Source organism: Enoplosus armatus, chromosome 19 (assembly GCF_043641665.1).
Source record: "Enoplosus armatus isolate fEnoArm2 chromosome 19, fEnoArm2.hap1, whole genome shotgun sequence".
Classification (NCBI taxonomy): domain Eukaryota; kingdom Metazoa; phylum Chordata; class Actinopteri; order Centrarchiformes; family Enoplosidae; genus Enoplosus; species Enoplosus armatus.
This window is the reverse complement of record NC_092198.1, coordinates 14,808,298-14,827,114: the sequence shown is the minus strand read 5'-3', so window position 1 is coordinate 14,827,114 and position 18,817 is coordinate 14,808,298. Positions and strand designations below refer to the sequence as shown.

At 40.1% G+C, this 18,817-nt stretch overlaps 2 protein-coding genes across 2 annotated transcripts; one reads left to right on the top strand and one right to left on the bottom strand.

Annotated features, from left to right (window-relative positions):
- Window positions 1-6,718: 6,718 nt before the first annotated feature.
- Window positions 6,719-9,685, bottom strand: sod2 (superoxide dismutase 2, mitochondrial). Its single transcript, XM_070925376.1, has 5 exons — window positions 9,598-9,685; window positions 8,811-9,016; window positions 8,426-8,542; window positions 7,463-7,642; window positions 6,719-7,326 (listed from the first exon to the last, which is right to left on the bottom strand). Exons 1-5 carry the CDS (start codon window positions 9,624-9,626, stop codon window positions 7,181-7,183), a joined length of 678 nt encoding a protein of 225 aa, XP_070781477.1. The 5' UTR covers window positions 9,627-9,685; the 3' UTR covers window positions 6,719-7,180.
- Window positions 9,686-11,443: 1,758 nt separating this feature from the next.
- wtap (WT1 associated protein) lies at window positions 11,444-18,576 on the top strand. The gene is made up of 8 exons (XM_070925624.1): window positions 11,444-11,580; window positions 12,159-12,196; window positions 12,315-12,370; window positions 12,468-12,526; window positions 12,688-12,815; window positions 14,132-14,310; window positions 16,727-16,881; window positions 17,015-18,576. Exons 2-8 carry the CDS (start codon window positions 12,167-12,169, stop codon window positions 17,671-17,673), a joined length of 1,266 nt encoding a protein of 421 aa, XP_070781725.1. The 5' UTR covers window positions 11,444-11,580; window positions 12,159-12,166; the 3' UTR covers window positions 17,674-18,576.
- Window positions 18,577-18,817: the final 241 nt, after the last annotated feature.

Sequence of the window (18,817 nt, the reverse complement as noted above, 5' to 3'; positions counted from 1 at the left end):
TGTTTCTTCTTGAAGACATTTGCGGTGAATGCAAGTGGTTGTTCATACAAAAAGTAATGGAAGTTGTGTGAGGAATGAAAAAGAGGTTCACAGTTCGAAGCCTGCCAATTTTCTCTGCACACCTGGCCATTGTTGGATTGTGTGTTTCAGAAAGTTAAAAATGGTCAATTCCAATGCAGGAAAGGTGTTGGAGGAGGGCGTTTCACACGCAACCATTCATTTGAAGCACACTTAGTGGACGTTCAGAAAGCCCTGTGTTAAAACAACGCAAGGCTGTTGTATCTTATTTCAGGTATGAAGGTGTGGATGTTTTTTAGGAAAGCTCACCAGTATCCAGCTGGAAATAATACCGTATTTAGCACTTGAAAGAGGAAATATTGACTAATGTAATGAACAATCACGCATGCATCATAAGGACAACTCAACTCACTTTATATTCTTGTTTCTCGTGCATTCACATCTGGCCCTGTTTTCCAGCCAATGTGTTATAAGAAGATTCTCCTTCGTTCCACCTCACCAGGAAATAAAAAAGTCTGATGGCGCTGCTGCTAACACAGCCAGCTTTCCACTGTGTATTGGTAAAGGTTCAGAGGGAAACATTGCAGACACTGGTAAATGCGTTGGCATATATTGAACTGCTAATAGAATTTATGTCTTGTTCAACCTCCTTTGCACTCATGAACATGCAGCCTTGATCTGGACACCATTGGTCGGGTTCATAGCTCTTTGTTTTTTCCACTGGTTGAAGTCACAGGCCTGCCGGACCAGAACAAGTTGCTTTGTTGTGTTGTTTGACGTTAACAGCTGCAGGATGTAAACATTTTCTTGGATTTGGATGTGATCAAAACAGCATGTGCATATTTTACAAATGTTACAAAGAATGTCACAAATAAGCTCACATTTACAGTAATACATTTTTACATTTATATTCTCTGAATGTCTTTGAATAATTATTAATGATATTTATGAATTAGAGCTAGGCTGATATATCAACTGAGGTGACATGTTGGCTATTACATTTTTACACGTGTCATCTGATAAATAACAAGAAATTGCAGTACAGAAAGGTCAAAGACATTTTTGAGGTAGTTTAGAGAGCTAGAAAGAGAGCTTTAGAGCTTTTGTGTTCAGCTCAGTACACATCTTGATCCTTATTACAGATTTTTATGTATGCATTTAGTCTATATAAAAGAACAGTGTATAATGGCTGATATATAATCCGATTTTCTAAACTCTCAAATGTCGATATTGGCATCAAAAATCCTGTATCTGGCCGGCTTTTATCTCAACACAGAATATTTACAGGACTTAGACTTATAGACTCTGACGTCACCCCGCGCTAGGATAGACCAAACATAGCAGCATGGCAGAGACTGGGGAGTGACGATAATAATAAACCCCTCCAAAGCAAGTAATTGGTAAAGCATTGTCAGCTTAAATAAACCATTTTATTGCACGTTCTTCAGGGCATGAATTTAAGACAGTGTTTAAAGTTAAAAGTGACATTACACCACTCTTTATCCACACTCCACACATTTAGGCTTACGCTCAGTCAAGTCATTGTGAAATGTGTTACACAACCACCTTGTAAAGACAGTGTTACTGATTAGATGAGGTCTTTTGTTCTTTGATCTTGCATGCTTCACTCTTCACTCACTGAAGTGGTACCAAAGACTCTATAAACTAATAACATTTCTTTGAGGTCAAAACTTTTGCAGCCAAAACCACGTCAGGATTGCTCTATACATAGTCACGCTGAAGCAGATGTACTCACTGCAGTGAGGTACATGAAACAATAAACTCAATTCTGTCTTTAAATATACTCTATTCTATAGCTAACCAGGTCTGTCCAAACAGATATGTCTCTAATTCAGATGATGTCCCACAATTTGTATGGGGACACGTACCTCCCATTTAACAATGACCTCAAGTTTAAATTGTGTTCATAGTTCAGTAAATCAGCAGTAAATCCTTCAGGCACTTCAGCCATGTTTGCGGATACCTGGAAATGAAGGCGGAAAGATGTTTTCGTGTGTTTATGGAGGTTCTTTGTTGTAAGAGGCCACCTGGAGAGACTGATATGATTTTAAATAGGACGACTTGTTTTTTCAGTTTTTTCACCCAGTGGAAACACTGTGGAGCAGGCTCGGCTCCATCCCAGACAGGAAGTCAAGTCTGCTGCACATGAAGGGCCCTTATTGCATTATAATACTCAGTCTTTGGGCATCCTCCAGATACTCTTCATGTCTTTTTAGTCTTTTCCCCTCTGACATCCTGAGTGCCCGGCCAAAGAGGACCTGAAGAGTGCTGACTCTCAGCAAAGGATAAGAGACGATGGCCAGATTTTGACAGAAAAACTTTTTGAATTATTGAATCAAAATCCAACAGGCTTAATTGCCAAGATGAAAAATACAGAAATGGATACGGCAGCTTCAGAAATGATGAATGTGGAAAGAGAAAAAACAGGAAAAGGAAATAATTTCCAAACAACTTTTAAACAAGGTGTTGGTGTTATAAACTCCAGTATGACTGATTTGTAAGCCTGTAAAATGATCCATGAAACAATGCAGAGGTTCGGCTTTATAAGTATAAATATGAGCAATTATCGCTCATTTTATGGATACAAGGATCTTAGGTCTCAGTTTTTGTCCTTGTATGAGCTACATTTGGCAGTGAGGAGAGCATTGCATTTTTAAAAAAAAAAAGAAAAGCCAGTAATATCCATGTGGATTTGTCAAGCTTGGATCAATCCCACATAAACCGAAATGACCCCAGGCCTGTGTGATTTATCACCCTCTGCTGCCTAAACGATGTCCACAAGCCTTTAGACTCACTGGTGCAAGTGACTGTTACATAACCGAGAAGAATTAACCAGACAGTCACGCCCTCTTGCTAAAACAATCTTTTCCTCTCTTTTCTTTAAAGCACAGACTCTCTCAGAGAGAGATTCCCAGGTGAAGAAATGTTAATGCTCAGATGAAACACTAACAGAGGCAGAAGAGACCAAGTCATGGGGAGCTGATGAAATATACTGTATACACCTATACTTTATTCAATGCTTTTGAGGATGCGTTTCTGTCTGCCTGGTCTTTTCAGCAGCCATGATGAATCAATCACCCTGTCAGGCTGAGGTACCAAAGCTTCCCACAAAACCCTGCTGCCTCAGACCCACTGAAATGTCTGGTTCCTGGCTCTCAGCGCCTGGAGGAGAGCTCCTTCTCCAAAGCACTGAGATTCGGGCTCAGACCCAAACGGGTGCCCTGAATTTAGCTCCATCACCCTCTCTGCCAGGAACAACGGACGGCGAATGCTGGAAAGTTTTACCTCCTTAATGTTGACACTTCACTTTTTCTAATGGCTTTCCAGTCCAAATGGGACAATGACAGCTTGTGTAGGGCAAACAGCACTAGCTACCCACATCAGGGAACAATGTGGGACAGCTTTGCAGGGCGGAGGGTAGTCTGGAGCCTAGAAATGTGATGACGAAGCTGTGAGGGTTGAGGGAGACAGAGAAGAGATTGAAGATGTTGACCTCCATTCAGGAATGAGTCATGCATAGCTTGGATATCAGATTTGCTTGGAGGTAAATGACACGTTTTGATCTTTCACTGCAAGTGTCAGTGTTGTAGGGCCTGTGGTTCACAGCCCACAGATCCTGTCAGATGAACTCAAGTACCCTCATTGCCCTCACCCATCATGTCCCGCATGAGTTCATTTGAATTTGATTTTAAATTAGATGTCATTTTAAACTATTGATTACACAAAAGTGGATTTGTTACAGTAACTTTTCAATCAGTTGAACTGTCAATATTTAGGTTACACAAGCTAGACGGTTCAATCACTGATCCATCGCTAAGCTAACTATTTCAACCATTTATCCATGACTTTTAGCTAATTATTTAAACTGTAGGCTATATGCATTACCTTTAGCTAACTAGTTCAAACATGTCCACCTTTTCAACATTTAGCCATTACTTTTAGCTTACTGTTTAGACTTCTCTGCTCGCTTCGTTTTCGAGCACTCTCAATCGCATCATGTAGTGTTCAGGTACACATTTTATAATAAAATCACAAGTTACCCTGGCTGGTAATCTGCTGTAGAGTTACTACATCCACCCAACCATCTATACATCTGTCAGCACAGTGACACGGTTTTATTTTTGAAGGTTTGTATGGTTTTCTCTCACTTGGCCACCGAACACTTACCTTTGAAATGTTGGACAACATTAAGTGTTATGCAAGAGAAATAAAAACCTCCGTATGTGGTAATGCAGGATATAATTTTAATCAGTAAATAATACAGTATGTGGATGGGCATGCACTTCCACCACTTCTGCCCTGACAATGAAAATAAGGATATGAAACAAAGCCACATGCGAGTCTCATTGCATGCTTGTGTGCGCCCACTGAGAAACCGCACCAACGGCGGAGCTCGTATTTCCCAAAGTGTGTGTATCTGTGTGTGTGTGTTTGAAGAAAGCTAAACAAAACTGTCTTCTTTGTTGCAACTGTAAGTTCTTTCAACATTTGTTAAAACATCAGCTTGGTTGTCTGCATATGTCCCAAGGGTACTACTGGATGGGCATTCCTTAAGTGCCTGACGGAGACTGAAAATGGGTAAGCCACAAAGTTGAGAGTGTGTATGTTTCACTTTCAGATTTTAGCGGAAAAAAGAGGTTTTATTGACAGTTTTTAGGAAATGGCACTACAGGGGGAAACAGGGAGAGGGAAGAAAGAAGAAAGACACATTTCAGAGGAGTTAAACTCAATGACATTTCCCCAATATTTTCCTTTGTTCTCTTCCAGAGGTTAAAGAAACTCTATCTTGCGTAAGTTCAATCTTTTTTTACGAGTTGTGGAAGAGGGAAATCATTTTTGGCACACCCAAACTTTTACAAAGCAGAAGTACCCAGAGGAAAAGTTTGCTGTTCACAATAGTCTTTTCTTTGTCTCTTCAAAAATAAATCATCTTATTTGGAGATTACTGAATTCTGACCTGTTTCTCCTTAAGAAAATGATCAAAATCTCATATTGGTGTTCAATTGAGCTCAGTAAAGTCTAGGAGAAATGGGCTGGACAAATAAGAGATCTTATTTTGAACTTTCCTCTGGGCAGACCACATTTAGACAACCCATCATCTTATAAATGGGGAGACTTCTGTTTTTAAACATTGGCAATGTGTCCTAAATGAAACTACTTACGTTTGTGAGCTCGTATTTATGGCTCTGATAAATCTGAAGCAGTTCTTTGTCGTTCATTCCAAAAGCAGTCTGAAGTCAGTGGTCATTAGTTTGTCTGTTCCCACAGGCTTCCTGCTGCAGCAGGTTTCTGCCACATCAGTAGTATTTTGATATGTTTAAGTCCCAGAAGGCCTGTAGGTCAGATTTATCCATTTCACAATGGAATCAAACTTTGATGATTTGATTTGATTGATTCATTCAGTAACTTCCTTCAGTTAGCCAATCCTAACAGAAATTATTTAATACAAACAAAAGGGGTGCTGATTCCAGTCTCACCATTGGAGTCTGGTCACCATGTGCTTGAACTCTGTGTCCACTGAAAACCAGTTCACCTCTACATCCCGACACCACCTCCAGGAAAAGGGAGAGATCTCTGGAATGTGATATTCCTACTGGCAAACTGGTCAGTCCTAATCACTGACAGGAAGAGCGGAGGCACTTGGATGACAGAAGATTAACCAGCTGGAAGCCATTTGTACAGTTCAAGTACACTTGTCCTTGATATTATTTTGGAGGAAACCTCCTTTTCTGAACATAAAACTAATTTTTAAGTCACACACAGTGTACTGCTAAAGTCCTTTAAAATCTACTGTGGGTTATAAGAATGAAGAGGTGAATTAACTGTATATATATGTGAATATATAACACCAACACATTCACCATTTAAATGCACTTGATAATAATCGTTTTTATCTAAGACAATCATGTGCACACAACTCAAGACCCAAGAGCATCTACAGCAGGAAACATTGGGAAACACTGCCCTCTTTTGGTAAAACTGTGAAGAAGCAGAGCAGATCATACAGTGAAAGTCAACTCAGACAGGCTCATGGGGTTTAAGCCATCTAGTTTACAGTACTGGACATTCAGTATATGCCTTAGATAGTATCTAATGTCCTCCAAACACATCTCATTAACTAGAGTTGACTTTTAACAGCAAGGCTGTGGTTTCTCAGAAAGCACTGTTTTTCAACTAAGATTGAAATCTTTGGATTGGACTGAAGCCAACTTGGATGTGCTTTTGAAAAAGAAAAACAAATGTTGATAGCCATCATGTAGTGCAATATGAGATGAAAGCTGAGAATTGCAGCCAAGGAGAGCTCTTTGAAGTAGACTGGTTCCTTGAATTCTTAATATCTTACACGCCTCGCCAAATTTGGTAAAAAAGAAATGCTTACTTTGCTCAACTTGAACATACCTCAAAACCTTTTTTTTCCTTTTTAGAAATTCCCTGACCTGTGTTAGACACCCAATAACTTCTTTATTGCCCTCTGGTGGGAGCATAAAGACCTGAACTGAACTAGAAAAGTTTGAAATGTAGCCTCTGTGCTGGTCACCACTGTGACTACAAACATGTTTTTATTTTCTCTGTTGCCCTTCTCTGACATAAATAACTCTCTAACAATAGCTTTAAAAGGCATCTTAGGGGATATCGATCCCAGCACATAGAAAGAGAAGAACGAAGCACCAATCATCAAGCTTTTACAATTGAAATCCTATAATTTTATTATAATACATCAAAAATTGCAATAATATTGTCAGATTTTAGTGTGAGTTATTCTGACAAAGACAAAGCTCACTGTTCACAGGTATGGCAGCCAATATTTGGGTGTGATTAACAGACGCCAGCCTTCATGTGAAAGGAGGCCAATTTGTGCGCTTGAAAAAGGTCTGGAGGTTGGGAGCAGACCTTAGATAAAAAGCACTTGCAAATAATTTGTTGAAAGTTTGCTTCAACCTGTGTGTGCAGGGCGGTGTGTTTGCCACAAAGACAATGTCATTTGCAACAAAATAGGAAGTATTTTAAAGATAACTTAATCAACTGTGATGCAGCTGATCATCTGAAAACTCCATGCCACGTAAAACTGATCATTATTTGCAACTACTGTTTGATCCAGGTCAGGGTGAAAGGGGTTTTGAGGGTATTTGAGGATTAGATTCTACTTTTTGGCAGTCTGGAGGCGCTCGCTCACATTCTCCCAGTTGACGACATTCCAGATAGCCTTAACGTAGTCCGGCCGCACATTTTTGTACTGAAGGTAGTAGGCATGCTCCCATACATCGATACCAAGGAGGGGGATGAGACCTGAGTGTCAGAGACAGGAAACAATTACCCTGATGGCTCTGTGTCATACGTGGCATTTGACAAAATGACAGTAGGAAAATGTAAATAACATACTGTAGAAAGTCTTAAATCTACTTGAAAGCTGTTTTCAACTGACCTGTGGATCCCTGCAGGGGATCCTGGTTAGCACAAGCAACAATACGAAGTCTTCCACTCTCCTTGTCGAAGCCAAGCCAGCCCCAGCCTGAGCCCTGCACTGCCACTGTGGCAGCAGACATCTTCTCCTTCATCTTTTGGAAGGAGCCAAAGTCCCGCTTAATGGCCTCCATCAGCTCCCCTACAAGAAGTGACACAGACCGGGGCTACGTCACTGTACTAGACGTTAAAAGCAAGAAACAAAATCAGAAAGCATTTTCAATGAACTTAATTTGTGTATTTACTAGTTTATATTTTGTGCATCATCTTGAAGAAAGCTGCCATACCAACTGAAAATAATTTCTCCTAATCCTTTTGCAATAAATAATAAAAAAGGAAAATGTATTATAATGCATATAATCCGTTAAGGCAGCATCTCCAACCACTAGAGGGCAGAATGATAAAAGAAAACAACCTTTGTGTAACACAATGTTGAGATACCACCAGTTTAAAAAGGCACTAACTCCATAAACACTGGAGTCATGTTTCTGCCCACCTGATGAATATAAGTCCATTATTAACTCCCTTTTTGACTCTGGTTTGGTTTGGCAAAATCCTCACAAAAACATCTTGGACTTTAGCTCACCGGATGCTTCGCAAGCCACTCATTTACTTTACTTTCTACTGTTTTGTGTTGGGAGGGTCAGCTTGTCTGAACGTGATCACTGGGAATGGCTATGTTTTATATTGATGGCTGGAAAGGGTGGTGAGACTCAAAAATACAGCCAATAATAACCCAAAAACTGAAAGCCGAAAGCAGCACAGAGCTGCAGAGTTGACAGGTCACTCACAGCAGGTCTAACATTACTAACTTCCCTTTTACAAAACAGAGTCATGTGTTGCCTAATGTAGGTTTAAGTTAACTACAAAACAAAGCAGTGTAGGAAAAATAACGTTAAAAGTTTAGGATGCAATTCTGCCTTACCCTGTGGCTCGCCTCCACCATTTGGAGAGAGGTTTGTCCAGAAGATAGTGTGGTTAATGTGGCCTCCTCCATTGAACTTCAGAGCAGGCTGGAGGGCAACCTGTGCTGTCACATCACCTAAAATACAAGTAGAAGAAATAGAAAATACATGCAGGTGAATACAAAGACATCAGATTTGTCAGAAAAATGTGACTGTTGATGTGTGAGACACATGAATACAACACAATGAACAGTTTAGAATATATTGATGTCGTGTCATAAATGTTAAAAAATGTATCCTGACAGTCAACATTTAGATTACAACTCAATGTAGTTAATTCTTTAATATTAATGAATCCATCTTTACATGTCCATACACAGAAGCAATTCAAGTTTGTGTTTGTACCCTTTACTAGTGCCTCCTGATATTTCTCCTCTGTGATGTTAAGGTTGTTGACATATGTGGCGTGGTGCTTGCTGTGGTGCAGCTGCATTATCTCTGCATTGATATGGGGCTCCAGGGCTCCATAGTCATAGGTCAGGTCAGGGAGCGTGTGCTTCTGCCGTGATGCAGCTACCTGGTTTATAGTTTGGCTGAGGCTGGCTGCACACCTGAAACAAAGCAAAGGAAAACCACCATACCAACCATAAGTAACATTTTTGGTTTCAAAATGTATGGAGAGACAAAAACAACTCAGCTACCAGTGATGCCTGTGCTCGAGCTAGCCTGGCACAGGTAGGTTTTATCAGTTTAAGTTAAAACAGCTTGATAAGCCTTGAGCAACTGGCTTGAAGTGACCTACATTTCCGATGGTGATTGTGGATTAACATACAGTTAGGGTGGTTAGATATAAGCTGAATGAGCTGGTGGCACCGAGTTAGCAATGTTAGTTAGGTATGAACAAGTGTGTCCGAACATAACAACATTAAATTAACAATTCACAAGGAAGAGTGAGTGCGGGACAGTGAGACAAATTCAACAAAAAGAAATCCTTCATGTGGTGCGCCACAAGCTAACCTTGCTGAGCTGCTAAAGTAAGTTAGCATACTGGCTAGCTAACTGTTAGCTCTGAATAAACAACTGTCTCAAGTTCATGAGCAATCGCGCTAGCAGCTAAAAGTCAGTCGTCCTAATTCCTTGTGCACTTTGAACAGGGTAATGGCACTAAATGGCAAGTTGATATCAGTTTTACCTGCGTATCTGACCAACTCTGCAAAGCATGTTCGTTATAGTGCCCACAAGGTAGCCGGGACAGAGAAGATGAACACTGGTAACTGCCCTTGAAATGTGCAGTTTCAACTTGACAGCGCAGGCGACCGTACCATTATTGTCATGTGGGGGTGTTGACAAGAGTTTACAGGAATTAGATAAACCTCAACTGCGACTGAAGCCAATACTCCTTTCAGAAATATTGGTAGATATTATATAATGACATATGTGGTGAAAACGTGATATATTGATATATATTGAAAAATATTAGATTCCGCATTTTACCCCTCCCTCTTCCATAACATTTTTCAACTCACCCCTATGGCTGTTTTTTCGTGGCCTTAATAAACGTCAATAGGAGTGCAGGTGAAGTGTCTTTGCATATTTTGTTATATAAATAATGTGTTCCTGTCTATAAATTGTAATTGTATAATTGTCTTATAAATTCTATTCTATTTCCATTTTTAAACATAAGATTTTAGGGTAAATTAATAATACATAATCAAATGTAATATAGCCATAATAAATGTCAATAATTTGTACAAGTAGGCTGTACAATTTTGCATAATTATGAAAACTAACAGCAAAGTGTAAAGAATCACGTGAACATCTCCACATCGGAGGCAATGCCAGAGATCGTCTATTTTAAGGAAAATGAATCACTAAGGAATAAAACCAACGAGACTTCAGTATTTGCGATAAAACACCAAATTTCAGATTGCAATAGAAGGTGCTATTCTCTGTGGGTTCACAATTTTCCCGACCACAAAGAATGCATAAGTAACCTAGCAACTCATCTGGACTACAGACTTTAATGTTATGGTGTTATGGAAGTAAATGTTGTCACTCTGCAATTTTATGCTGGCCTGTTTGAAGGCCAACAAACAAATCACTAAAATAAACCAGGGTTCCCAGACTTTCCCACATCTCATTCAAGACGTTTCTCACGCTAACACAATTTCCATCATAAATCAGTGAACACCAGGGAATTAGAAGCCGCAATTCACAACTGATGATGTGCCTATTGATGCATTGTATAGTTTAAGTTGGATAACAGGGCAAAAGCTCTGTTAGGGTTACAACACTGCACTTCAACCACTGCCAACATAAACTACACTAATGCAACTGCAACTAATGATTATCATTATGGATTTGCAGATTATTTCCTTAATTAATCATTTGCTTTACAAAATGCCAAAGGTGATGTCTTCAAATTGCTTGTTTCATCCAACCAACTCTCCAAATTAAAAATACATTTATTATTATAGGAGACTGAGGGAACCAGCAAATAATTACCATTGAGAAACTGGTTTTGGCAACTATCAATTAATTGATTGATAAAATGAATAATGATCAATTGATTATCAAAATTGTATTTTTTTTATTGATCAACTAATAGCTTCAGCTCTAAATATTTCCTATCTTTTACTTAAGTAAAAAATATGTGTACTGCGTTGTATATACTGCCGAGTAGCTTGTGAATTTCACCAACAATAAAGTTTTATCTTTATCTATAATAATACGTCATAATATATTTGTAGATTACATTTTGTAATATTAATCTGAAACGGCAAAGTAACTGATAACTAAAGTTATCAAATAAATGTAGTGGAGTAAAAAGTACAATGTTTGAGCTGAAACAATTAACAAAATTAATTGACGAAGAGCATGTTTCCCAGATTCTCCTGTACGTCTCGGCCACGTTTAGGATCCAGAAATCGCGTGGGAGTGAGAGGTCTGCTTTGTCTCCCCTGTCTCTGGGTGTACTCTGCAGCAACCCGAGTGCAGCAACTGCCAGAGCCATTCTGTTCTGCCCTCAGTGACGAAGATGATGGTGATCACGCCGAAGCGAGTCAACTAGCTACACATAAATTCACAGAACAAAAATAACGTAGTCGCAATTTTGCGCCTTGTAAAGAATCCGTGAAGCCGAGAGGTCCCATAAACCTCGAAAGAAACGGGTCTGGTAAGTGTTTTTTGATGACTGAAGGCCTGATATCTGCAGCCAAGAGCCCGCTAGTTTCAGGAAAAGGAGCGCAAGGGAGGGAGTCATTTCCTTCACCGCCATTTTGTGATAACAAGGAGCCGAAAACAGATCCAAGAATTACATGCTGCCGGGCGGAACTTAAAGACAATTTATGTGGCTTAACACTGTAGTTTTATAGCCTCTATTTATTTTGCTCGCGGATGCTAAATGTTATTAGCACCCAAGAGTTAACCTTGGTTAGCTTATTTCTTTTCCTTGCTATCCATCGTTGTTGCCTGCCACACCAGCTAACATTAGGCTCGGCAGCTCTTATTAACGGGTAACGTTAACGTTAACTTTTATTAGGTCGGCCAGATAGTTAACTTAACTTGGTCGCCGCACACCCGTAGCTTAATTCGATAGTCATAAACCACAGCATTTGCAGCAATTTAGCAAAGTTGTCATACATTCATTTAACTGCGTGTGGACAAGCCAGCGCGTTACAGCTAAAGATGATGCAGCCGCTTCAACACACCAAGATGTGATTAATGATGATTCCTTTTTATATTTACTTCTAGAGTTCACAATGACCAACGAAGAGCCTCTACCCAAGAAGGTGAGTGACTTTTCTAGTTAAGTTGTTATGTTTATCGTGAGTCATGAGCCCCTTCATGTCTAAATATGAGCTTAATAGATTTATTTATCTAACCAGTCCTTGGTTTCCTTTTCTACAGGTTCGCCTCAGTGAATCTGACATGAAGACCCTGACCAGAGAGGAGTTGTGTACAAGGTAGGTGACAGCTCTACAATTGGAGATTAATTATGTTGTGGGGAAACTTGATCTATTCAGGTTGAGTTTATGTTTACACATCTTCTGCTCCTCTCAGGTGGAAACAGCATGAAGCATATGTCCAGGTCCTGGAGGCAAAATATACAGAGCTATGTTGTAAGTACATCTGCTGTTACGTAAATGCAATCCAATACAACATGGACATGATTTCTCCTGCCAGCAATAATCGCTATGTGTTACACACTATTTTTGGCTGCTTGTGAAAGGGATGCTTCTTCAGATGCACTTTTCTTTCCTTCCTCTCTTCACCGTCTTAGCCAATGATGTAACAGGGCTGAAGGAGTCGGAGGAGAAGCTCAAGCAGCAGCAGCAGGAGTCTGCACGCAGGGAGAACATCTTGGTCATGCGACTTGCCACCAAGGAGCAGGAAATGCAAGAGTGCACAGTATGTATTCTATTCCTCCACTTTCTTAATGCTTTTGATATGATTATGGGATTACTTTAGTTGTCTTTAAAGGATGCACTCCTTAAATTGACGTTGACTTGATTGTTGACTGCTTCTAACAGAATTGTTGATGCACCCAGCACCTCTTAAGCCTGGTTTATACTCCCAAACATATGCGGACAGCTGCAGACACCACAGGCGCATAGTAGTTCTGTTCATACTACTTTCTGGAGTCTGCTGGGAGGTACATGGATGTCCACAAAATAAATTGACCATGGGTAAATGTCCACTATTGATAAATTGTGGACAAAATTTATTAATAGATAAAGGCTCCTCAAAAGTTGCTATGTCTTAAACTTGCTTGCTTGGTCCAATCAGTTTGCAAAAAAAAAACACTAAGTACACTGTATGCAACAATATATATATTCTTGAAAATGTAAAATATATAATTCCTCTAATTTTCCTTCTGTCGACTATTGTAGTAATTTACGTTATGTCAGCACTACACTATAAATTATACTTTGCATTCATTCACTATCACGGTATGTAGGTTAAAGGTAAATAGTGTCGAGGAAGGCATCCTTTGCTCTTATCAGATTGACAGCTCAGTGGATCACCCAGTGGCTTTATGGCAGCACATGCCATTCTTATAGGGCAGCTGAGGTAAACACAACACTCACAGCCAGGTAGATGTTAAAAAGGTTTTAAACCCAGTAACCGTGTTGTCCTCTTTAAACACAGAGCTGTAAAGGATAGGAGACCATTTTTGACTGAAATGGCTAAATTCTTAGCTGGCTGTTGTGTTTTGAGGCACAGTGGTTGCACCTACACATGTAAATATATTCAAATAAGTTTGAGGTCATCATAATTGTGACAGGTGGGTTTTTGTTTGTTCTGAACTTGTCTGTGTTTCCTTGAATGAAAATGCTCCTGCTTGGTGTGTCCAGGAAAGTGGCTCATATCTAACTGTAGTTTTTATTGCTAAATTCAAATGGATTTTCATGTAATACAAGATTCATCTTAATAGCAATGACTAATCATCCAACTAAGTATTTTTATTTTGTAGTTATCAAAAATCTAGACATTGTTCAAAACTGATTGATGGTACTGCTTGAAAAGGCAACATGCAGACTGCTCTAGTCCTCATCTTTAGTTATAATGATAATAATAATAATAACAACAACTAAGGGGGCTCCATGGACTGGAGATTGGACAAGCTAAAGGACTTGTACTCATAATCAGAAGTTCTTAGAAATTAGTAGAAGAGAGATACTACATTTTACCAGTCAGTAACACCTCTTTGTTTCATCCTGCAGACCCAGATCCAGTACCTCAAGCAAGTCCAGCAGCCGAGTGCGGCCCAACTGCGGTCATCCATGGTGGACCCAGCCATCAACTTGTTTTTCCTCAAAATGAAGGCTGAACTAGAACAGACTAAAGACAAACTGGAGCAGGCCCAAAATGAACTGAGTGCCTGGAAATTTACACCTGATAGGTAAAGACAATCAAAATAACCCCCCTCCCCCCCAAAAAAGTCAAGACTTCCTCATGCCCCCCACCCTCACTCTCACTGCAGGCATGCAGGAACAATGGTGGGGGGGAGGCTGACAAATGCTGTACTCACCACGAGACTCAGACTTTACAGAAAGCCAGTCACTGCAAAACAAAACTGTTTTTGTTCTCTTGCACTGTGCCAGCTACATATCACATAACCTAAAGTGAAAAGACAGTATGGTCAGGTGACACTTGTGTTTCAGCTCTCTCCCCTCGTATCCCCTCACCGTCCAAGGGCCTGAAGGAGTCCGGACTGTTCCTGAAGAGGTGGTCACTCACTTCCCGACACGGATATGCCCTCCCCGCACCCTCAGCCCAAACCAGACAGTTGACATATTAAATAGGGGGGTTATGGTGGAGGGTGAGTCAGGCAGGGAGCATCCCTAGCCTAAAACAGCAATTGAACATTTTACAGACAATTCCCATACTTGGTTTATAAAGACATTTAACTGGATTACACCACACACATACCCCTCTAGTCTGCTTGAGAAACATAAAGACTTTTTTGGACAGCCTAGATACATTGCAGTAACATGAGGAAAGTTTCTAGGATTTAAAAGTAAGACTTTGGGTGGGAAGAGCCACTAGAAATGATGCTAAGACTGTGAGCGGAGCCAGATCCTCGGTCCACAGAGGACTGTGGTTCAGGCATGAGGGTCCAGTCGCCTGTGTCTTTGAACATGGGCCCACTCACGGTAGAGTGTATTTACATGTTTTATTTTGTGACTTGTTTCTTTTTATTGGCATTTCATTTGATCTTTCTCTTGTTTCTCTCAAACGAACACTTACTGCAGTGTGTGTGAACCAAGAAGCATGATTGGCTTTGATTGTTTACACTTGTATAAACATTTGCACTTTTATGATGAATTAAGTTTAATTCTTCAGATTAATACTGAAACACACTGCTGTAGGTGCACTGAGTCCTGTTTTCAAGTTGTGAATGCAAATGTCTTCAACAAGTCATGTTATGAGTTGATGAGAATGTATTTATTGTATTTCTGTGTATTTTTGTTATTGACCTCACAATCTCTCCCTCAGCCATTTACGCTAATAGCTGATTAGACTTTTCTTTCTCTTTAGCCACTGTTTTCAGAATGAAACACACGTGGAATCTGTTATGTCCTTTCCTGTCTTTAAAAATAATATTTCATACTCTGGTCTCTCACACTTAAGTGAGACAGTGAGATTTGAGCTGGCAGTGTGTACGCAGCCTTTTGAGAGCTAAAAGCATATGTCCTCCCAGTCCTTCAGAGAAATGAATGGTTATGATAACTACTTACTACTGAGAAGAGGTGCAGTAAATCCAATTAACTATATAATGTTCAGTGCTTAATTTTTTTTGATGCCAAAAAGTAAGAACATACATGGTTTTCTGAGTTGTTACCACGTAAATGACTGCTGCTTTTATAGGGTACAGTTGCTGAGTTATTTGCCATTACTGTTAATATTTCATAGATGACTTCCATAGGCATTTATAGACTATATAGATGGCAGTTTTTTATGGTTTTAAATAACGTGTGTGCCTTTCAATTGTTTGCAAATTTGGCTTCTTGATTAGGGATTTTGTAAAGCATAACCACATTAACTGCTAATGTAAAAATAACAGGTGTGCTGGACTGATGGAGTATTCCTTAACCTGTTGTGAAGTTGAGAAAACAGCTCCTTGAACTATTTGATTTTACTGTTGAAACACATGCTCCTGTATATTTACAGTGATGACTACACGACACCAGTGCCTGGTTCTGCAGTGCACATTCCCTTGTTTGCTACTCATAGTTAAGGGTTGACATTTATATTGTAGCGTGTCATTCTATAACTGTCACATTTTTTATTCTGCTATTTCTTCACACTCTGTGATGTAGCGAGTACATGCGAGGATTTGGTAGGGGCAGACTAGCTACTATTAAGTGCTCACTCGTCTTCAATATGCAACATTAAGTTACAGTGTAAGAATGGTTGCATTAGTTCCATAGAAATGTGGGTCAAGGTAGCTTGTTTTAGGTTTCAGCCACAGTGTGGACCTTTTTTAGATTTTTAACACGTACTCATAATTTAACTTTTAATTTAGTTAGAGATTTTAAAAAAAATGTGAGTTTGTACTTTTAAGTCATTTACATTTATTTGCACAGAACAGATTTGTGTCAGTGGGTTCCTGATGATAATTTTATATTGCATTAGAATCTAATGGATATGATGAAAATGCTGTTGTGACTGGAGAGTCATTTAGGGAAGGCAAGGTCGGAGAGTTTCTGTTGACCCTTAGCTTGTGGATCAGGCAGTTGGATCAGTGGCGTCTCTTTGCCAGTTGTGTTTGCCTCCTGGTTCACTGTGTGATGTGAGACTTGTTTCCCTTACAGCCAAACGGGGAAGAAACTGATGGCCAAGTGTCGAATGCTGATTCAGGAAAACCAGGAGTTGGGTAGGCAGCTGTCCCAGGGACGCATCGCCCAGCTGGAGGCTGAGTTGGCCCTGCAGAAGAAGTACAGTGAGGAGCTCAAGACCAGTCAGGACGGTGAGAACATGAGCCTGCTATTTTTACTTTACCAAGTTTGACTGCCAGTCAAATGTACATCTTTAAACTACTGTTGATTAGATTTTAGACTTGACTTTGTTCTTTGTCTATTCCTGATCTCCGTCTCTTCCAGAGCTGAATGACTTTATTATCCAGCTAGATGAGGAGGTGGAGGGGATGCAAAGCACCATCCTCGTCCTGCAGCAGCAGTTGAAGGAGTCTCGTCAGCAGCTAACTCAAACTCAGGGGGCATTGCCCGGAGCAGGACCCAGCAGGACTTCACCCACTGCTTCCAGCTCGTCCGCTGAACCGTCCACCCAGCCTGAGCAGACCAGCGCACCCTCTGAACCAATGGGCAAAGACTACGGGAGGATCTCCAATGGACCAAGCAATGGCAACTCATCCCAGAGGAGCGAGACCACTACACCTAGCCTGTACCGGGAGGTCAGCAGCACAGAGGAAGACTTTCCCATGTCCCCCATGGTCTCCAGCCCCGGTGAAGCTGAAACCAAACTGTCCAACCACTCTGAGGAGGCGTCAGGGAGTCAGACTGCTGCTGGGAGAGCAGGAGGACCTGTGGGTTTCGGGAGCCAGCTGAGTGCAGGGTACGAGAGCGTGGACTCTCCGACGGGCAGCGAGACATCATTGACTCAGCACTCGAATGACACGGACTCCACCACCGACCCCCACGAGGACAAGGCTGCCCTGGTGACCAAGGGCACCAGGACTGCAGGGTCACGGCACACTCAGAACGGCCTAGACTCCAGCACGAGTGACAGTGCGGTTTTGTAATGTACTTTGACATGTACTGTCTTTTTCTTTCTTTTTTTATACAATATACAAACAAGGCAACAAATGCATAGTCTGTAACACAGCACTGCTGTCCAAGACATTTTGTTTTCACCCCGCCCTTGCCTATCGTGATGCCTCTGTCACATTTGTGTTGCTAAACAGGGATATAACAGGTATGGGTTAATGTTAGATTTGAATTGAGTGGATGTATGATTTAAAACTAGTACGTTTCATTCTGCTGTTTATTTGAGCACGTCTATGCTGTTTTTGTTTGAGCTCTTGACACTGAAATCAGCCATCTGGTGTTGTAACTCATCGTCAAAAGTCAGTAAAATCACTGAATTACAGTAGCTTCGCAATATTCAAGATTCAAGAAGGTCATTTTTAGATGTTGGCCTGTGTTTTTTCTTTTTTTTTAATGCAATTTTAATTTTTCATTGACAAAAAATTCTGTTCAGAAGATTCTGTTCAATTGTTAGTAGTTTATATGCGATGTTCAAATTATTCTGACTTCAGTCCTTTTCATGTACTGACCAAATACCAATAAAGATTTTTAATACTACAGAGTGAAACCCATTATTACCATCAATACAGTAGTATGGAAACTTATTTATATGACCTATTGGCTCAGCTGAAGCATTAATATTTTAAAAGCCTCATGTAGTCTACCCCACTGGGTCTGAAAGACAGCTCCTTGAGTGTGTTTTAACAAAATAAAAGTATGCACATTTTTCATTTTAAAGTCACTATAAAGAGAGGATGAATGTATTAAAAATAATGGATTTTGATGAACATAATTTGGGTGACGTGCAGTAAAATTAAACTTTGTTAATACCAGGAGGGAAATTAAGCATTACACTAACACATGAAGATGACTGAAGAGGTAGAAAGCATGCATATATGTACAGATGAATAAAAACTAGAAAGCTGTATGAAGTGCCTAAAAGTGCATAAATGTATGTGCAACAGTGCAGTTCTTGATCATCCAGATCAAAGTGGCTTAGTAGATGCAGAATATATATGAAATGAACAATATATAGTGTTAGTCTGGACTAAATGTGTGGCTGTGAACCTTTACCTTAATTCAAATTTAAGTTAGTGAAAGTCAGAAGTTTGTGAGAGTAAAAAATGAACACTCCTCCTC

Bases quoted from the DNA above. Each gene is read 5' to 3' on its own strand.
- sod2 (XM_070925376.1), bottom strand. From the start codon at position 9,626: ATGCTTTGCAGAGTTGGTCAGATACGCAG. The intron at 9,017-9,597 runs GTAAAACTGATA...GCTTTGTTTCAG, and splicing joins AGAGTTGGTCAGATACGCAG to GTGTGCAGCCAGCCTCAGCC. The intron at 7,327-7,462 runs GTCAGTTGAAAA...TCTGACACTCAG, and splicing joins TCCCCTGCAGGGATCCACAG to GTCTCATCCCCCTCCTTGGT.
- wtap (XM_070925624.1), top strand. From the start codon at position 12,167: ATGACCAACGAAGAGCCTCTACCCAAGAAG. The intron at 12,527-12,687 runs GTAAGTACATCT...TCACCGTCTTAG, and splicing joins AAAATATACAGAGCTATGTT to CCAATGATGTAACAGGGCTG. The intron at 14,311-16,726 runs GTAAAGACAATC...TTTCCCTTACAG, and splicing joins TGGAAATTTACACCTGATAG to CCAAACGGGGAAGAAACTGA.